Source organism: Gadus morhua, chromosome 1 (assembly GCF_902167405.1).
Source record: "Gadus morhua chromosome 1, gadMor3.0, whole genome shotgun sequence".
Taxonomy (NCBI): Eukaryota; Metazoa; Chordata; class Actinopteri; order Gadiformes; family Gadidae; genus Gadus; species Gadus morhua.
In genome coordinates, this window is record NC_044048.1 from 1,606,917 (window position 1) to 1,623,556 (window position 16,640).

The window sequence follows — 16,640 nt, forward strand, 5'->3', positions numbered from 1 at the left end:
TCAACTGAAATGAAACTACCAGTGACCGACTAACTATGCTTTCACAACAATTTATATTGTTTATTAATATGTGTGTGTATTTATGTACATTAATACATATTGACTATTCATGTCTCTGTGTTTGTGAAAGTATAATGTGCAGCTTTTATGCATTAAAATGTCTAAAAATAACTCCACCTATGTTAAAAGATTTCTGTGTTAAATGATTTGTGTAATAACATTATCCCAATGTTTTCCAACAAAGTTCAAACCCAAAGGAATTTGTAGATTTATTCAAGGTAATGGTCTGTTACAGTTGGTCGCAAGACAGTGGCGTCCTATGACCTTTACCACCTAATCTCCAGGGGTCAAGGTGTTTCACTTTCACTTTGACTAGTGGCTCATGCTAGCCAACAAGCTATTGCTAATGTTTCCCCACACATGTACTTAACTTTGGTGGTTCATTTTATTTACTTATTTTTGTATTCGTACGAGCGAACGTCGCAATCTATAAGTAAGAATCCTTCAAAATTAGCAGAAAGGCAGAACTAATAACAACCTTTTTATTTCCTCAGTGCGAGATAAAAAGGACCTAGCCTTGGACCCGGTTGACCAGAAAGAGGACGGCTCTTTTGATTACCAGTAAGTACAGAAGCTAGGAAACACCTCAGAATTCATTCTTTAGCTCACTGCTGTGTACTAGAGGCAGTGTGGACAACTGCTACTTCTCACACCTAGCATGTGACGCTCTGCACAACAAGTTGTATCAACAGCGTGTGGGAACGTGTGTGAATGGTTTGTTTTTCTGCACAGACAACAGACTTCTGATCACGTGAGATATACTTCTTCGAAAATGTAACAGTGTCTCAGTATCTCCTGTGGGGCGATGATGAGCATCCAGCTGGTCTGCAGTGCCTTAATATCTTCTTAGGGGTGATGCTGAGCTCCCACTGGGCTGTAGTGTCTCAGTATCTCCTGTGGGGCGCTGCTGAGCTCCCACTATTCTGTAGTGTCTCAGTATCTCCTTGTGGGGGCGCTGCTGAGCTGCAGTGTCAGTGGCTGCTGCTGAGTGACTGTGGTTTGTCCTTCTTACAGGTCCCGCTGATCACACGTGGAATCTCTCTCTCTCTCTCAGCCTCTCTCACTGTAAACACCTGTTAACAACTAAAGCCACCACTGCTAATGGTTGATTATTAACAGCCTTTCTCAGATTTACTCAACAAGTGTGCGTCTCTAGACACTAAAACTGTCGACAGCGCGCTGCAAATGATTCTTTAACGCACAGTAGAATGTACTAATTTAACAACCGTGAATCTACTTTTGTTTGATCTCCTGAAGGACAGAACATATATTCAGGACATTTATTGTGTAGTATATTTACATCTTCTATGTATTTTGCATTAATGTGTTCAAAAGATAATTGGTCAGTCAAAGAATACTAAAACATATGCTTTACAGTTGCAAGTTCAGGAAATATTGTATAATTTTAGGAAGAAAGTAATATAAATGATGAAGATATATTAATTCACGTTTGATTACCAATATTGGGTTACATTTAAAATCTGAGTTAAAACCTCATAAATACAAAGGTGATTCATGGTAGCAGAAATCATGTAATTGTATCATATCCCTGGCATGCCAGCCATCATTGGGTCATATGTGTTCATTGGGTCATCATGTGTTCAATAATATGAATGCCTAACATCTCTTGCAGTCTGGGGTCATTTCTAAGCTTGTCCGAATCTGGATCGAATACTACAATACTAATGTCTTACCTTGGCTGTTAGTTTGCTGCTGTTGTATATCCATGTGTGTGTGCTTTTACTTTTAAATCTAAATGTGTTTGTGTGTGCATCCGTGCGTGCATGTGTGGGTGCGTGCAGGTGTGTGTGTGTGTGTGCATGCGTGCGTGTCTGTATGTGTGTCTGTGTGTGTGCGTGCATCTGTGCGTGTGTGTGTGTGTGTGTGTGGGTGGGTGTGTGCGCTTGTGTGTGTGTGTGCACGTACGTGTGTGTGTGTGTGTGTGTGTGTGTGTGTGTGTGTGTGTGTGTGTGTGTGTGTGTGTAGGACAGTATGACTAGGTGTATGAGGCCACTCACATCCCTCTGATGGTGGAGGACTTTCCTTGCTACTTTCCTTTCTCTTGTCTTTCGGACTCTCTTATTCTCTCTACATGCTGTACCTCTTCCGCTCTCACTCGTTTTCTACTCTCTCTCTTATTCTCTCTCTATCCCTCTTCTGTCTCGCCCCCCACTCTCTTTATGCTGAAATGCGTCATCTGTCCCGGCAGGAACGAAAATGATAACGAAAACGAAAATGAGAACGAAAAAGAGAACAGGTACCTTGTCTTTGGCCGGGCGAGTCAATCTATTTCCCCACCCCATTCTCTCCCCCTCCCTCTCTCTCCCTCTCCCTCTCTCCCTCTCTCTCGGCTTGAGCATGCCAGACGAGTGCTTGAGCTGAGTAGAGGAGGGGGAAATGGCCCTTCGGGTGTCCGACTGAAGAAGATTCGGCCACCACTGAAAAGCCGTTGCACAACAACAATTTTGCAACTGCGGCAAAATTGAGATGCTAAGAAGTTGTGTAGATGACATTGGAAGGATCTTTCGAGCTCCTTATTCCCATGAATGCGTTTGGTCATCTCTAGTTGTTTAGACCAGAGCACTGAAACATGCAATCAGAAATAGTTTTGGTTGTGTTTGGATTCCAAGAACACATGTTCTATGAATTAGTTAGATCTTTAGGTCTACGATTAATTTAGGTATTGGTTAAGATATTACATTTGAGTCAAGGTGGTATGTTGAGGGTAAGGGTTAGGATCCCAGTAGAAATATTGACCTGAGTATAACTGTTTGGAAAACAGTGCATCATGGGAATCTCCACCAGAGTTGTCTATATATGGTGCGTCACCCACAGTGGGTGTGGCAAAAAGAGAGTTTGCGCCTCTTTTACATTTTACTTTTGCAGAAGAATAGTGGCGATGTAATGTTTTAAGTCTATAATATATTATGTATATTGTAATAATACTATCACAATGATAAACCTTAAATTACGTTAAAAATGCCTTGCACAAAGTGTACAAAATAATGTTGCTAAAGGATTCTGCCGCAAATTTTGTCATGCAGGTGATGTAGTTCCTTTGATAGTCAACGGTCTCTATTCTGCTTTGAAACAAGTTGCATCATTTAGCATGCAGGAGTAGAATTGCTAAGCCTTCCTTTCTACAGGTCTTTTCAGGAAGGAAGTGAAGTACAAAAAATGAGTGTGCAATAGTTTTAAGCTTCTAATAGGTTTTAGAAACAAGAGACGACATTAAGGTGCAACTGATACACAGTAAGGTGAGGAGGTGTTCCAGACAGACATGGACGGGTGGAGGCCAGGCCTGGTTCCTTGGGGGGGTCAAATGCTAGCTGTTAGCATCGGACGACGAGCCTTAGCATGAGAAGAGAAGCAGAGTCAGAATTAAACACAAACAATGAGAGCCACGTCAGGTTGCTTCATGCCTGACCGTGTTGGCGTAGAGATCCTTAAAGCCCAGATGAACAGCGCCAGGCTGGAGGGACGCATGGATCCGCTCCAGTCGCCTCAATACAGGTTCAGTCTTTAATTGGGTTTGGTTTCCTTCAGACATTTCAAAGATGTCTGTAAACAGAAGTGTTAGCCTGAAACCAGTAGTCTGGAACCAGGAGTGTGAATCCAGAAGTTTAAGTCTGAACCTGGAGTGTGAACCAGCAGTTTGAGGGGAAGTGAGTTGAATCCTTATTAGTGTTAGGGGAAGCCAAGTTGGGGCGTTTTTTGGCACAATTTGATTCTCACAAGGAACTTATTTAAGGGAAAACAGCGACTGGTGGGTCAGAAGAAAACATCTTCCTTCAGACTAATTATGAATCAGAGGACGTGTTACCCGAAGAAAGAAATTGTTGATCTTCGTTGAAACCTAATACATTGCAGAAATAATTTAATCGCATCATATCTCTGGCATGCCAGCCTTCATTTGGTCCCAATGTGTTCATTAATATTGTTGCCTAACATCTCTCGCAGTCTTGGGTCATTTCTGAACTGAGTCTCTGAATCTGGAATAATACTACAATACTAATGTCTCACCTCGGCTGGTAGTTTGCTGCTGTTTGTATATCCATGTGTCTGTGCTTTTATGTGTTAATCTATATGTGTGCGTGTGTTTGTATGTGTGTGTGTGTGTGTGTGTGTGAATGCATGTGAGCGTGTGTCTGTGTGTGTGTGTGTGAGTGTGTGTGTGTGTGTAGGACTGTATGACGAGGTGTATGAGGGCACTCACATTCCTCTTGTGGTGGAGGACCTTTCCTGCTAATTACCTTTCTATTATCTTTCGGACTCTCTTATTCTCTCTACATCCTGTACCTCTTCTGCTCTCTCTCTCTCTCTCTCTCTCTCTCTCTCTCTCTCTCTCTCTCTCTCTCTCTCTCTCTCTCTCTCTCTCTCTCTCTCTCTCTCTCTCTCTCATTCTCTCTTATTCTCCCTCTTCTGTCTCGCTCTCCACTCTCCTCATGCTGAAATGCGTCATCTGTCCCGACAGGAACGAAAACGAAAACGAAAATGAGAACGAAAACGAGAACAGGTACCTTGTCTTTGGCCGGGCAAGTCACTCACTCTCTCTCCCTCCCTCCCTCTCCTTCTCCTTCCCTATTTCTTCCTCTCTCTCCCTCCCTCTCTCTTGGCTTGAGCATGCCAGACGAGTGCTTGGGCTGAGTAGAGGAGGGGGAAGTGGCCCTTCAGGGGTCCGACTGAAGAAGATTCTGCCACCACTGAAAAGCCGTTGCACGACAACAATTTTGCAACTGCGGCAAAATTGAGATAATAAGAAGTTGTTTAGATGACATTAGAAGGATCTTTCGAGCTCCTTATTCCCATGAATGCGTTGATTTCATAAAACGAGGTCGCTTTCTAATCCCATACCTACCGTGCTGGGTCCTCTATTTGTTTAGTCCAGAGCACTGAAAAATGCATCAGTGAACAGGAGAAGTCCATCATAATCAGAAATAGTGGAGATTTTGTTCTATGATTTGGTTAGATCTTTACATTTAAGATTACTTTAGGTATTGGGTAAGATATTTATACATTTTGAGTCAAGGTGGTATGTTGAGGGTAAGGGTTATGATCTCAGTAGAAATATTAACTTGAGTATAATTGTGTTAGAAATCAGTGCATCATGGGAATCTCCACCAGAGTGGTCTATATATGGTGTGACACACACAGTGGGTGTTGCCGAAAGAGAGTTTGCCCCTCTTTTACATTTTACTTTGCAGAAGAATGGTGGCGATGTAATGTTCTAAGTCTATCATACATGATGTCTATAATAGCAATTATTATTAGAAAATAGGATACGCATAAATGATGCTCAAAATGCCTTGCGCAAAGTGTACAAAAAGATGTTGCTAGATGATACTGCACCAAACTTTGTTATGCCGCTGATGATGGTTCCTTTGATAGTCAACGGTCTCTATTCTGCTTTGGAACATGTTGCATAATTTAGCATGCAGGAATATAATTGCTAAGCCTTCCTTTCTACAGGTCTTTTCAGAAAGGAAGTGAAGAACAAAAGTTTAGTGTGCAATGGATTCAAGCTTGCTGTGCACTGGATATACCTGTGATTTTTTGTCAGGTCTAAATAATATGATGAAACGTTTTTAGAAACAAGAGACGACAATAAGATGCAACTGATACACAGTGAGGTGAGGAGGTGGTCCAGACAGACATGGACGGGTGGAGGCCAGGCCTGGTTCCTTGGGGGGGTCAAATGCTAGCTGTTAACATCGGACGATGAGCCTTAGCATGAGAAGAGAAGCAGAGTCAGAATTGAACAAAAACAATGTTTGATACGGATGTCAGGAAGGCATTGATCTGCAGAGCCACATCAGGTTGCTTCATGCCTGACCGTGTTGGCATAGAGATCCTTAAAGCCCACAGCGCCAGGGTGGAGGGACGCGTGGATCCGCTCCAGTCGCCTCAATACAGGTTCAGACTTTAATTGGGTTTGGTTTCCTTCAGACAGCTGACATTTCAAAGATGTATCATGGGAATCTCCACCAGAGTGGTCTATATATGGTGTGACAGTGGGTGTTGCCGAAAGAGAGTTTGCCCCTCGGCTGGTACAGAACTCTGTTTTGGTTCAAAACAGAGTTTGAACCAAAACTCTGTTTAGAACCAGGAGTCTGAACCAGGAGTTTGAAACCAGGAGTGTGAGTCTGAACCAGGAGTCTGGAACAAGGGGTCTGATTCAGCAGTTTGAGGGGAAGTGAGTTGAATCCCCATTAGTGTTAGGGGAAGCCGAGTTGGGGCATTTTTTGGCACAATTTGACGCCCACAAGGAACTTATTTAGGGGAAAACAGCGACTGGGGGGTCAGAAGAAAACAGCCAGCCCCACAGCCAGCCCACCAATAGGGTATCTTCCATTAGACAAGATATTAAATAGAGGACGTGCTATCTGAAGACAGAAATTGTTGATCTGTGTTGAAAGCTAATTCATTAATACAGAGATGAGTTTCCTAGTTGTTTGCAGAAATCATGTCATTGCATCATATCCTTGGCATTGCAAGCCATAATTTGGTCCCAATGTGTTCATTAATATTATTGCCTCTAATTAATATAAACATCTCTTGCAGTCTTGGATCATTTCTAAGCTGGTCTGAATCTGGAATAATACTACAATACTAATGTCTTACCTCGGCTGGTAGTTTGCTGTTGTTTGTATATACATGTGTGTTTGTGCTTTTACGTGTGATTCAATATGTGTGTGTGTGTGTGTTTGTGAGTCTGCATGCGTGAGTGTATGCATGTGCGTGCCTGTGCGTGTTTGTGTGCGTGTGCGTGTGCGTGTGTGTGTGTGTGTGTGTGTGTGTGTGTGTGTAGGACAGTATGACTAGGTGTATGAGGGCACTCACATCCCTCTGATGGTGGAGGGCTTTCCTTGCTACTTTCCTTTCTCTTGTCTTTCGGACTCTCTTATTCTCTCTACATCCTGTGCCTCTTCTGCTCTCTCTCTCTCTCTCTCTGTCTCTGTCTCTCTCTCTCTCTCTCTCTCTCTCTCTCTCTCTCTCTCTCTCTCTCTCTCTCTCTCTCTCTCTCTCTCTCTCTCTCTCTCTGTCTCTCTCTCTCTTACTCTCTCTCCCTCTCTAAAATGCATCATCTGTCCCGACAGGAACGAAAACGAAAACGAAAATGAGAACGAGAACAGGTACCTTGTCTTTGGCTGGGCCAGTCACACTCTCTCTCTCTCTCTCTCTCTGTGTCCCTCTCTCGGCTTGAGCATGCTAGTGCTTGGGCTGAGTAGAGGAGGGGGAAGTGGCCCCTCAGGGGTCCGACTGAATACGATTTGGCCACAACTGAAAAGCCGTTGCACGACAACAATTTTGCAACTGCAGCAAAATTGAGATGCTAAGAAGTTGGGTAGATGACATTGGAAGGATCTTTCAAGCTCCTTATTCCCATGAATGCGTTGATTTCATAAAGCTAGGTCGCCTTCCAATCACCCACCCACCAACCTTACTGGGTCCTCTATTTGTTTAGTCCAGAGCACTGAAACATGCATCAGTAACGGGAGTGGTTCATCACCATCAGAAATAGTGGAGACGTTTTGTTCTATGATTTGGTTAGATCTTTAGGTTTAAGATTGATTTAGATATTGGGTAAGATATGGTTACAATTGGGTCAAGGTGGTATGTTGAGGGTAAGGGTTATGATCTCAGTGGAAATATTGAATTGATAATAACTGTGTTAAGAAATCAGTGCATCATGGGAATCTCCACCAGAGTGGTCTATATATGGTGTGTCACACACAGTGGGTGTGGCCGAAAGAGAGTTTGCCCCTCTTTTACATTTTACTTTTGCAGAATAATAGTGGCAATGCCATATTCGGTAACACTTTATAATAAGGTGCCATAATAAATAGCAAACTAGTCATTACCTAACCCTTAATATTTGTTAATTATTACTAACATACCTATTTGGCACAAGTTAATTGTTTTTTCATCATTAATTAAATATTAGTTGTTTGCATAACCCTAACCCAACCCTAACACACGACCCTAAGCCTAACCCTATCCCTAACACGTGGCTCTAACCCTAACATACGGCCCTAACCCTAACCATAACACACGGCCCTAACCCTGACCCTAACCCTAACCCCCGACCCGAACCCTAACCCTAACACACGACCCTAACCCTAACTATAACACACGACCCTAACCCTAACCATAACCCACGGTCCTAACCCTAACACACGACCCTAACCCTAACCATAACACATGACCCTAACCCTAACCATAACACACGGCCCCAACCCTAACCCTAACCAGCGACCCTCTGTGGTCAGTGAAAAACTATGAACTTGTGCCAAATAGATATTTTAGTAACAATTAACAATTCTTAATAAAGGTTCAGGTAATGACTAGTTTTGCTATTTATTATGGCACCTTATTATAAAGTGTTACCACAGGTTCTAAGTTTACAATATATGATTTATTTTATTATAATACTCATTAGAAGTTTGATACTCAAAATGCCTTGCGCAAATTATGCAAAACAATGTTGCTTAATTTAAACTTTGTAATGCAGGTGAGTACGGTAACTTTGAAAAGGGTCTCTATTCTGCTTTGGATCATGTTGCATCATTTAGCATGCAGGAATATAATTGCTAAGCCTTCCTTTCTACAGGTCTTTCAGAAAGGAAGTGAAACACGAATGTTTGGTGTACAATAGATTTAAGCTTGCTATGCATTCGATATATGAGTGGAATTTGTCAGGTAAAAATAATATATGGTGAAAGTTTTGAGAAACCTGCAGAACTATGGTGAAGACATTAAGACGTAACTGATACACAGGTGCATTCCTCACTGGCAAGCCCCAGCATCCACCACTAAACCAATCCTTTTTAGCCCAAATGGATCTGAAAGCTGCTGAATGTGTCACTAGGACAGTTATGTTGATGATTTATAGAAGTGCTTGATTTCCTCTCTTGCCTCTGTAATGTGCTTTGAAGATTGCACTGTACATTTTCTACATTTTCTAGTCGATTGCCACGGGTCTGCAATGTAGGTCTCCAGCTCAGTACATGTGGGTCAGCATGCACTTTGGTGGTCCAGCACTGATTCATCTTGTTTATTCAGTTCAGGTGGTCACCTTCTGTATTCTGTGTTTTTTATGTTCACTTTTCCCCAATGGTTTAAAGGTCTTTTGAAAGGTATGAACAGACGAGAATCTGCTGCATCGCAACCACAACCCCCGCCTCCCAATCCTGCCACTTTATAACGCATTTTACAACGCATATGCAGTGGGTTTTTAATCGATTAATATCCCCTTCTCACATGTTTTTTTTACCAAAGACAAGGACCCATTTTTTTTATGTGGGAGGCACTATTCATAATGCAAAACAGATTGCTGCCTGTGGCTTAAAACACAGCACACACATTCTGCCATTTTGCCAGCAAGAGAAGTAATCTGAAACTAGATATGATGTAGCCCACTGAACCTTTGCCCATTCACTCAAAAAGGATAGAGAGGATAAGGAACTCTTCTAATCAAATAATTTAATCTTCCTTCGATGCTGTACCTTTCCCTCTGAAGGGCATTTTGTTTAAGTCAAGGAAATAAAGAGACTGCATCTCAAAAATCCCTGGCAGACTAACATGGCCTGCGGGGTGCGAAACAGAAGAAAAAACGACCTCAGCTATTGCAAAGTTTTGAGACGAGGTGGAGCCTGACTGAAAACAAGCACACAATACAACCTTAAGAAAGAAAACAGACAACGGCCCTGACTGTAGAGAGTCCTGAAAGTAGAGAGTCCTGAATGTAAAGAGCAGAGCCCTACCTGCAGCGAGTCCTGACTGTAGAGAGTCCTGACAGTAGAGAGTCCTGACTTTAGAGGGCAGAGCCCTACCTGTAGAGAGTTCTGACTGTAGAGAGCCCTGACTGTAGAGAGTCCAGACTGTAGAGAGTAGAGTCCTGACTGTAGAGAGCCCTGACTGTAGGGAGCCCTGACTGTAGAGAGCCCTGACTGTAGAGAGCCCTGACTGTAGAGTCCAGACAGTAGAGAGTCCTGACTGTAGAGAGCCCTGACTGTAGAGAGTCCAGACAGTAGAGAGTCCAGACAGTAGAGAGTCCTGACAGTAGAGAGTCCTGACTGTAGAGAGCCCTGACTGTAGAGAGTCCAGACAGTAGAGAGTCCTGACAGTAGAGAGTCCTGACAGTAGAGAGTCCTGACAGTAGAGAGTCCTGACTGTAGAGTCCAGACAGTAGAGAGTCCTGACAGTAGTGAGTCCAGACAGTAGAGAGTCCTGACAGTAGTGAGTCCTGACAGTAGAGAGTCCTGCTAGTAGAGAGCCCTGACTGTAGAGTCCAGACTGTAGAGTCCAGACTGTAGAGTCCAGACTGTAGAGAGCAGAGTCCTCCTGGTTCCCTCCCAGCCCCATAGAGGTGAGGAGCTACCTAGCACCACATTTGTATTTACCACCAACGTGCAGCTCATCCTCCTCCATCTCGAGGGATGAATCAGGCTGTTGTTGCTATGATATTGTGGCTATAGCGCTGCTATTCCCATATGGTAACGATCTCTACATCCTCACTCTTTATATTAATTGATTAAATGGTGAGACCCTTTTCTGCTGTAATTGAGGTATGCTTTTACACTTACACACTATGTGTAGCATCGTATTCTGATGTTATTTCTCTCTCAGTGTGTGTGTGTGTGTGTGTGTCTCTCTCTCTCTCTCTCTCTCTCTCTCTCTCTCTCTCTCTCTCTCTCTCTCTCTCTCTCTCTCTCTCTCTCTCTCTCTCTGTATACTGAATTCACTGTAATCCCCACCCAAGGCCTGATTCCTCCACTCTATATATCCCAATCCAGGCAGCATGATCAATCGTAACTTGATCAGCGGCTCTGGGGCTGCTGTGAGGGTATAGAGTGTAACAGCATGAAGCATGACTGTGGCTGGGCGATAATCACATCCCCTCATCGACTTTTGGGGGCAACACGTTAACATAGAGTAGATTGCATTTGAGACACTAGGTTGAAGGGTTAAGTGTTAAGGGGAGTGTATTCGTGACCGTATTGTGGAATGCGTTCATTCACATTCTCAAATATGGGAGTTCATGAGAATACAACAGATAATCTCAATCCATTCCACTCTATCGCCCAGCCTTAAAAAAAACAGCCATCTCCCGAGAATAGGCTCAGGAGAATGGGAAGTCCTGCTGGCAATGCAGAAGAACGGAGAAGAGGCCAGACGTCTTTGAGAACGTGAAAGATGATCAATTCTCCAATCTTGATCGTGCATCCCTTACACCGCCAAAGAAAAAAAAATCCAGCTATTTCCGCTACAAGCTTGGTCTAGCCTAGGGTTAGCGCTGATCCATAGTGGTGCCCAATGCATGTAGCTCTACTCTCTCAACCAGCGCTCAGAGACAGGGGATGGAGCTAAGCTCTGAGTCGAGATTGAAAGCACTTTTCATAAAACCTGGAAGCTTTAGCACTAATTCATGACTATTGAATTAGTTCTAAATCATTTTGTGACTCTCTTGGTGTGGAAGTGTTTTGGTCTCTGGTCAGAATATGTGTCCGTGTCATAAGCATGTGTTTGAATGCCTGCCTTCTTGACATCCCGACGAAGGGCAGAGAAGTCCCCATATTCTTCTTTCTGGCTCTTTCTAGAAGAGCAAGCATTCTGCAGTGTGTGTATAATGTTTAATGAGAATGTCAGCACACCTTAGTCAATCAAATCCCAAACGTTTGAGTATCTTCACCATGCCAAAAGCTTTGTCCACTTCAGAGTCACTCCTAGCCCCCCTTTTGAGTCAGATTCACTTCATTATCCCTGTGAACCCCAACCGATAGGACGGTTCCCCCCCTCCCTTGTCCGACGTTCACCTTGTGGTTTTTCCCGCCCGTTTCCAGTAGTGACGAGGACAACAAGCCGCTGCAGGGCAGCCAGGCATCCCTGGATGGCCCGCCGAAGGAGAGTGACGACAGCCTGGTGGACTACGGCGAGGGCGGAGACGGGCAGTTCAACGAGGACGGTTCCTTCATCGGCCAGTACACCGTCAAGAAAGACTCCAAGGACGAGACGGAGGGCAACGAGAGCTCCGAGGCCACCTCGCCCGTCAACGCCATCTACTCCCTGGCGTAGGACCGCCCCCGTCAGCTACACCCCCACCCCCACCCCCACCCCCACCACCACTACCCACACCCCACCTCTGTGCTCGTGACGTAGCCGGAGCGGACTACCACGGCTAACGGCTTCCCGGGATCGATGGTGTTGGTGATGGTGGAGACGCTATTTCTACGACTACAACCAAACACAGCACTCGGAATCGGAAACGCACACACACACCCAAACGCACACACAACAAAGCAAGTATATAAATATATATCGATATAAGAAAACACGTTATAGACGTCAGTGGCGCACAGGGACAGGATGAAGAAGGGCAGAACTCTAAAGACAAGAGAACGGATGGAAGGGAGGAGGCGGCGAGCCAAGCTTTCTGTTGTGTTCAGTTGGGTTCCTGGCTCCTGGCTCCAGGGACAGAAGGCTCTTCAGAGGTCGAGGATATGGGATGTTGACCAGTGTTCTAGTTTGTCCAGCGCCCTCCGCCTACCCAGCTCACACAGACTCTCGAGTGTGCCTTCGGACGGCAGGCTTTGATGCGGTTTCAGGCTTTTGTTTCCCTGCTCCTCTAGAGGTTTTGTTTGTTGGTATTTCTTCCTCTGCTCCCAGCTCCCGTTCATCCCAAGCCCCTCACGGCTTTGTGACTCGCTAGCGTCCCCACTTAGGCTTACATATCAGTTCTCAACCTCCACTTCAAAAGGATGCTGGCATTAGTTTATCATATTGATATTTCCGCAATGAAAGATCTTTTTGGTTTTCTTCTCCACAGCTGGTAACTCATTGAATCTTAGTGAGGCTGAGCAAAGCCCTGGCACACATTTTAGTGTCCTGCAATTCTATGCACCATCATATTCTCCATGCATTTCTTTCCGGGTTTAATCTGTTTGGTTAGTTCTAGAGTTTGCCCATATGTTCAGTGTTCACGCTCATCGTGGCTCAATCGACAGCATTTGCTTACTTGACGTGATTCGCTTCATTTGGTTTCAGGTGTTCGGGTCATGCAGAGAAACCCTTAATGCAACAATGCCCCCGATTTTTATATAGCAACAGGCCCTTTTGCCTTTCTACTATGATGTTGTTAATGACCTTTAAAAATATGATGATGAATATCATTTTGAAGCATGACAGGATAATAGTGCAACAAACAAATGAAAGGCAAGCGCAAGTTACGGTTAGTTGCACTCAAGAAAATTCAAAGCCTGCGTGAATCCCTTTGAGTTTAGCTGAGGCTGCTTACTTCCTGGTTAGCATGCAGGCCAACACAGCACATGTAGCTTGTTTGCAGCCCTTCACTAGAGGCACTACTCGTGGGAGAGGCTGCGGGCCGTCACAAAAGTGTTCCAGCTAGTTTGAATATTCTGAGATGAAAACATTTGAACATGAAGCTATGAATCTGTAGCAACTCTGAGAAAAATAGTCTTTCAAAGAAATTCAATATTTACAAAAATAAACATTTAATATTCTGACAAAAATATAATGTTGAAGAAAAGTCACACTACTGTGAGTGTATCCATTGTATTCTACCTGTGCCCCACAGAGCCACTATTTGAAACCTTTTTGTGACAGTGAAAGTGGGGCGTCATGCTTTCATAGCTGCTGTCTGGTGGTTGTGCTGTCGCTATGGCACCATTCCCCGACGCTAAATCGGGGATCTAAAAAACGGACGATTAGCTGACCGAGGTTTATTTGTATTTAAGATATTTATTTAAAATTTCTATCATGTATTATTAATATATTAGTCCTGTGTTGGTTCAATGTAATACACCCTTACTCACAACAGTCACAGTCACAACAATCGATGATTGTAGATTCTGAAATGCATTGATCACGATTATTCGTTACACACCGTATGGCAACAAAGCTCTTTACAAAAGATCAACAACACACCGGCCGGGTCACCCCTCCACACTGCTGCTCCTCTGTTGTATTCCTGTTCTTCCTCGTTGGTTTAGGACTTCATGTCATGAGACTTTTACCAGACCAAATAGTTATGCTTCACCACTCAGATCATGTCCCGCCTTTCAGGTTGTCTTCTTTATGTAAATAATGCCCCCTAAAGCTAAAGAAAAATGCTTGATGATGAAACAAAAGTATCCCAATGGTTAAATCGTAAAAGCCAATAAGTAAATATGATGGTTTGTCTGTTCCACATGCATTTTGTGCTTGTAGCTTTGAATGAAATTTGCACTCTATAAAAAAAGAAAAGAAAAGCAGAGCGACAAAGTAGGTGGGACCACCACGGCTCATCCTACAACCCCCGCCCCTCTCATTGTTTGGAATATACTGTACGAGCTGTGGGTAGTTTTATTGGTTTGACTGTTTAGATCATGGTTTTGAACATATGTTGTGAAAGGGGAAATGGCTTTGCCTCTCTATAATGTAAATAAAGAAATATGTGCTCCTGAAATATTAACGCTGTAGCATACTGCACACACACCTGTTTAAAGCGTTAGTAGTCTAGACAAAAGAGAGAAAATAAAACACACGCTGGTATCGCGGTCTCCTCTTTCACCGTTATGTTACGTATTGTCGTGTCACAAGGTGTGCTCTGTGTGGGAGAGGGCATACTGTATAATCATACCACACAGCGAGCGTCCTGAGAGGGCATACTGTATGTTCATAACACACAGATGGTCCTGAGAGGGCATACTGTATATTCATAACACACACAGAGGGTCCTGAGCGGGGATACTGTATAATACTAACACACAGCGAGGGTGCTGAGAGGGCTTACTGTATATTCATAACAAACAGAAGCTCCACACACACACACAGCTTCCTCTTGAGTTCCTCACACCGAATTCTGCCTTCAGAATCAAAGCAATACACCCAGGGTAGGGATGAGTAGTTGTTGTGGTCGCTAGTTTGATGGTGTTCCCTCTCATCTTCTGGGACCGGGCTGGGACTCTCTAACCCCAGGGTCATAGCTAAAGTCCCATCCCTGCAACACAGTCTGATCATTGGCTGATCCTCTTCCTGGAAAAAATAACAATGTTATTCACACAAAAAAATACCTTTATTCATAAAATAATTGAACTGTTGCCTGACTTAATCTCTTTAATCTGATACACCAGGACACACCTAGATTATACTTGGCTTCAGGTGGATACCGACGGGTAAGACTATCAAACTGGCCTCATAACAAGGAGAATTGTGATTATTATTTTGATACACATTGCATATGTTATCATGTTTGTGCGCATCTGTTTCTATCCTGTGTCACTGTGCGTATCCTAGCCACAGACCCACCCCTTCACCTAGGGGTGAAAAAATTGCTGTGTGCACTTTTCTAGACAGCCTTTCTTCTGTTTATTTGTTTATATGCTGCAAAAACATTTACATTTTACTGGTGGAGAAAGGGAATTATAACTCGCAACTTGTATCTATGTATGTTTATTATTATTATTCTTTCTTCAAAAGTATGGTCATACATTGTTTGGCTTTTTTAAACCAATTTTCACTATGTTATCTTTTTACCATGCGTATCAAAACAGCTTGTGAAAGTCTTGCTTCTACATGCAAAGTAACAGCTTTCGTAAGTTACATCTAATCAATAGAAAAAAGCCTAATAATATATTCACCATGTATGCGTGTATGATGAGATGTTGCGCCTTCTTTCTAGTAAAGCTATCTCTTTTTCTCTACCTCCTCCAAATGACTCCCTTCTTGTCTCCCTTAAAAATCTCCCTTAAAAAATCGAAATACTAAGAAATAGTGACCGTGTCTTCTCATCGTCTCACTACAGTTCAGTCAAGTTTACATTATTCAATATTTAAGTACACTTCTATCCCGTGAGCCTTTAGTCTTATTAGACTAAATGGTAAAAAAAAAAGGGTGAAAATACCAATGATTTGCTTATTAGCAAATCATTGGTATTTTTACTTAGTCAACCACTTAAACAAACAGTTAAAATGGGCATATTATTTTGTCACTCAGCTAATGCTAAGATCAGCAGAGATATAACAGACCCTAGAACACTGCTTATCAACAAACTTTGTTTTAGCTTCCTTAGTGAGATAGTTTAAGCACAGTTGAAAAAACTCACGGTGTCCTCCACTGCTACCTTTTAAAAGCATCCACATATCTCCTGATATCCTGTTAAAGATATCCCATCATGTAAAAGCTTTTCACTACCCTGAGAAAGCGGAGGATTCATACTTCAGCCATGTTTCAGACCGCAGAGTGACCACCAGGCTGTAAAACTCTGCGTACATATTGAGTTAACCATGGTGTGCCTCACTAAAGTGGATTACAGCATGGATACTAAACCACACGGCTGGCGTTCTCTCACCCTTTACAGCCAACGACTTACACACAAAGTGGCTCACAGAGGAATAAAAAGCATCCAAAGCATAAATATCAGATAAAGATTTAGTATGAGAGGACCGGGACAGAGGGGAGGGCGGCGGGAGGGCAGCAAGGACATGTTTTATAGAAGATGGTCCAATCCATTCAGTGTTGAGCACACCCACAAACGCAGACGCACACACATGTACACACACACACACACACACACACACACA

The 16,640-nt window shown here is 43.3% G+C and overlaps 1 protein-coding gene across 1 annotated transcript in view; it reads left to right on the forward strand.

The window, feature by feature from the left end:
* The window catches only part of nfasca (neurofascin homolog (chicken) a), an 83,121-nt gene extending 67,353 nt beyond the window's left edge, over positions 1-15,768 (forward strand). The window contains 2 exon segments of the mRNA XM_030358132.1: positions 555-621; positions 11,904-15,768. Coding sequence (XP_030213992.1) covers positions 555-621; positions 11,904-12,135 — 299 coding nt within the window. The 3' untranslated portion in view covers positions 12,136-15,768.
* The last annotated feature ends 872 nt before the right edge of the window (positions 15,769-16,640 follow it).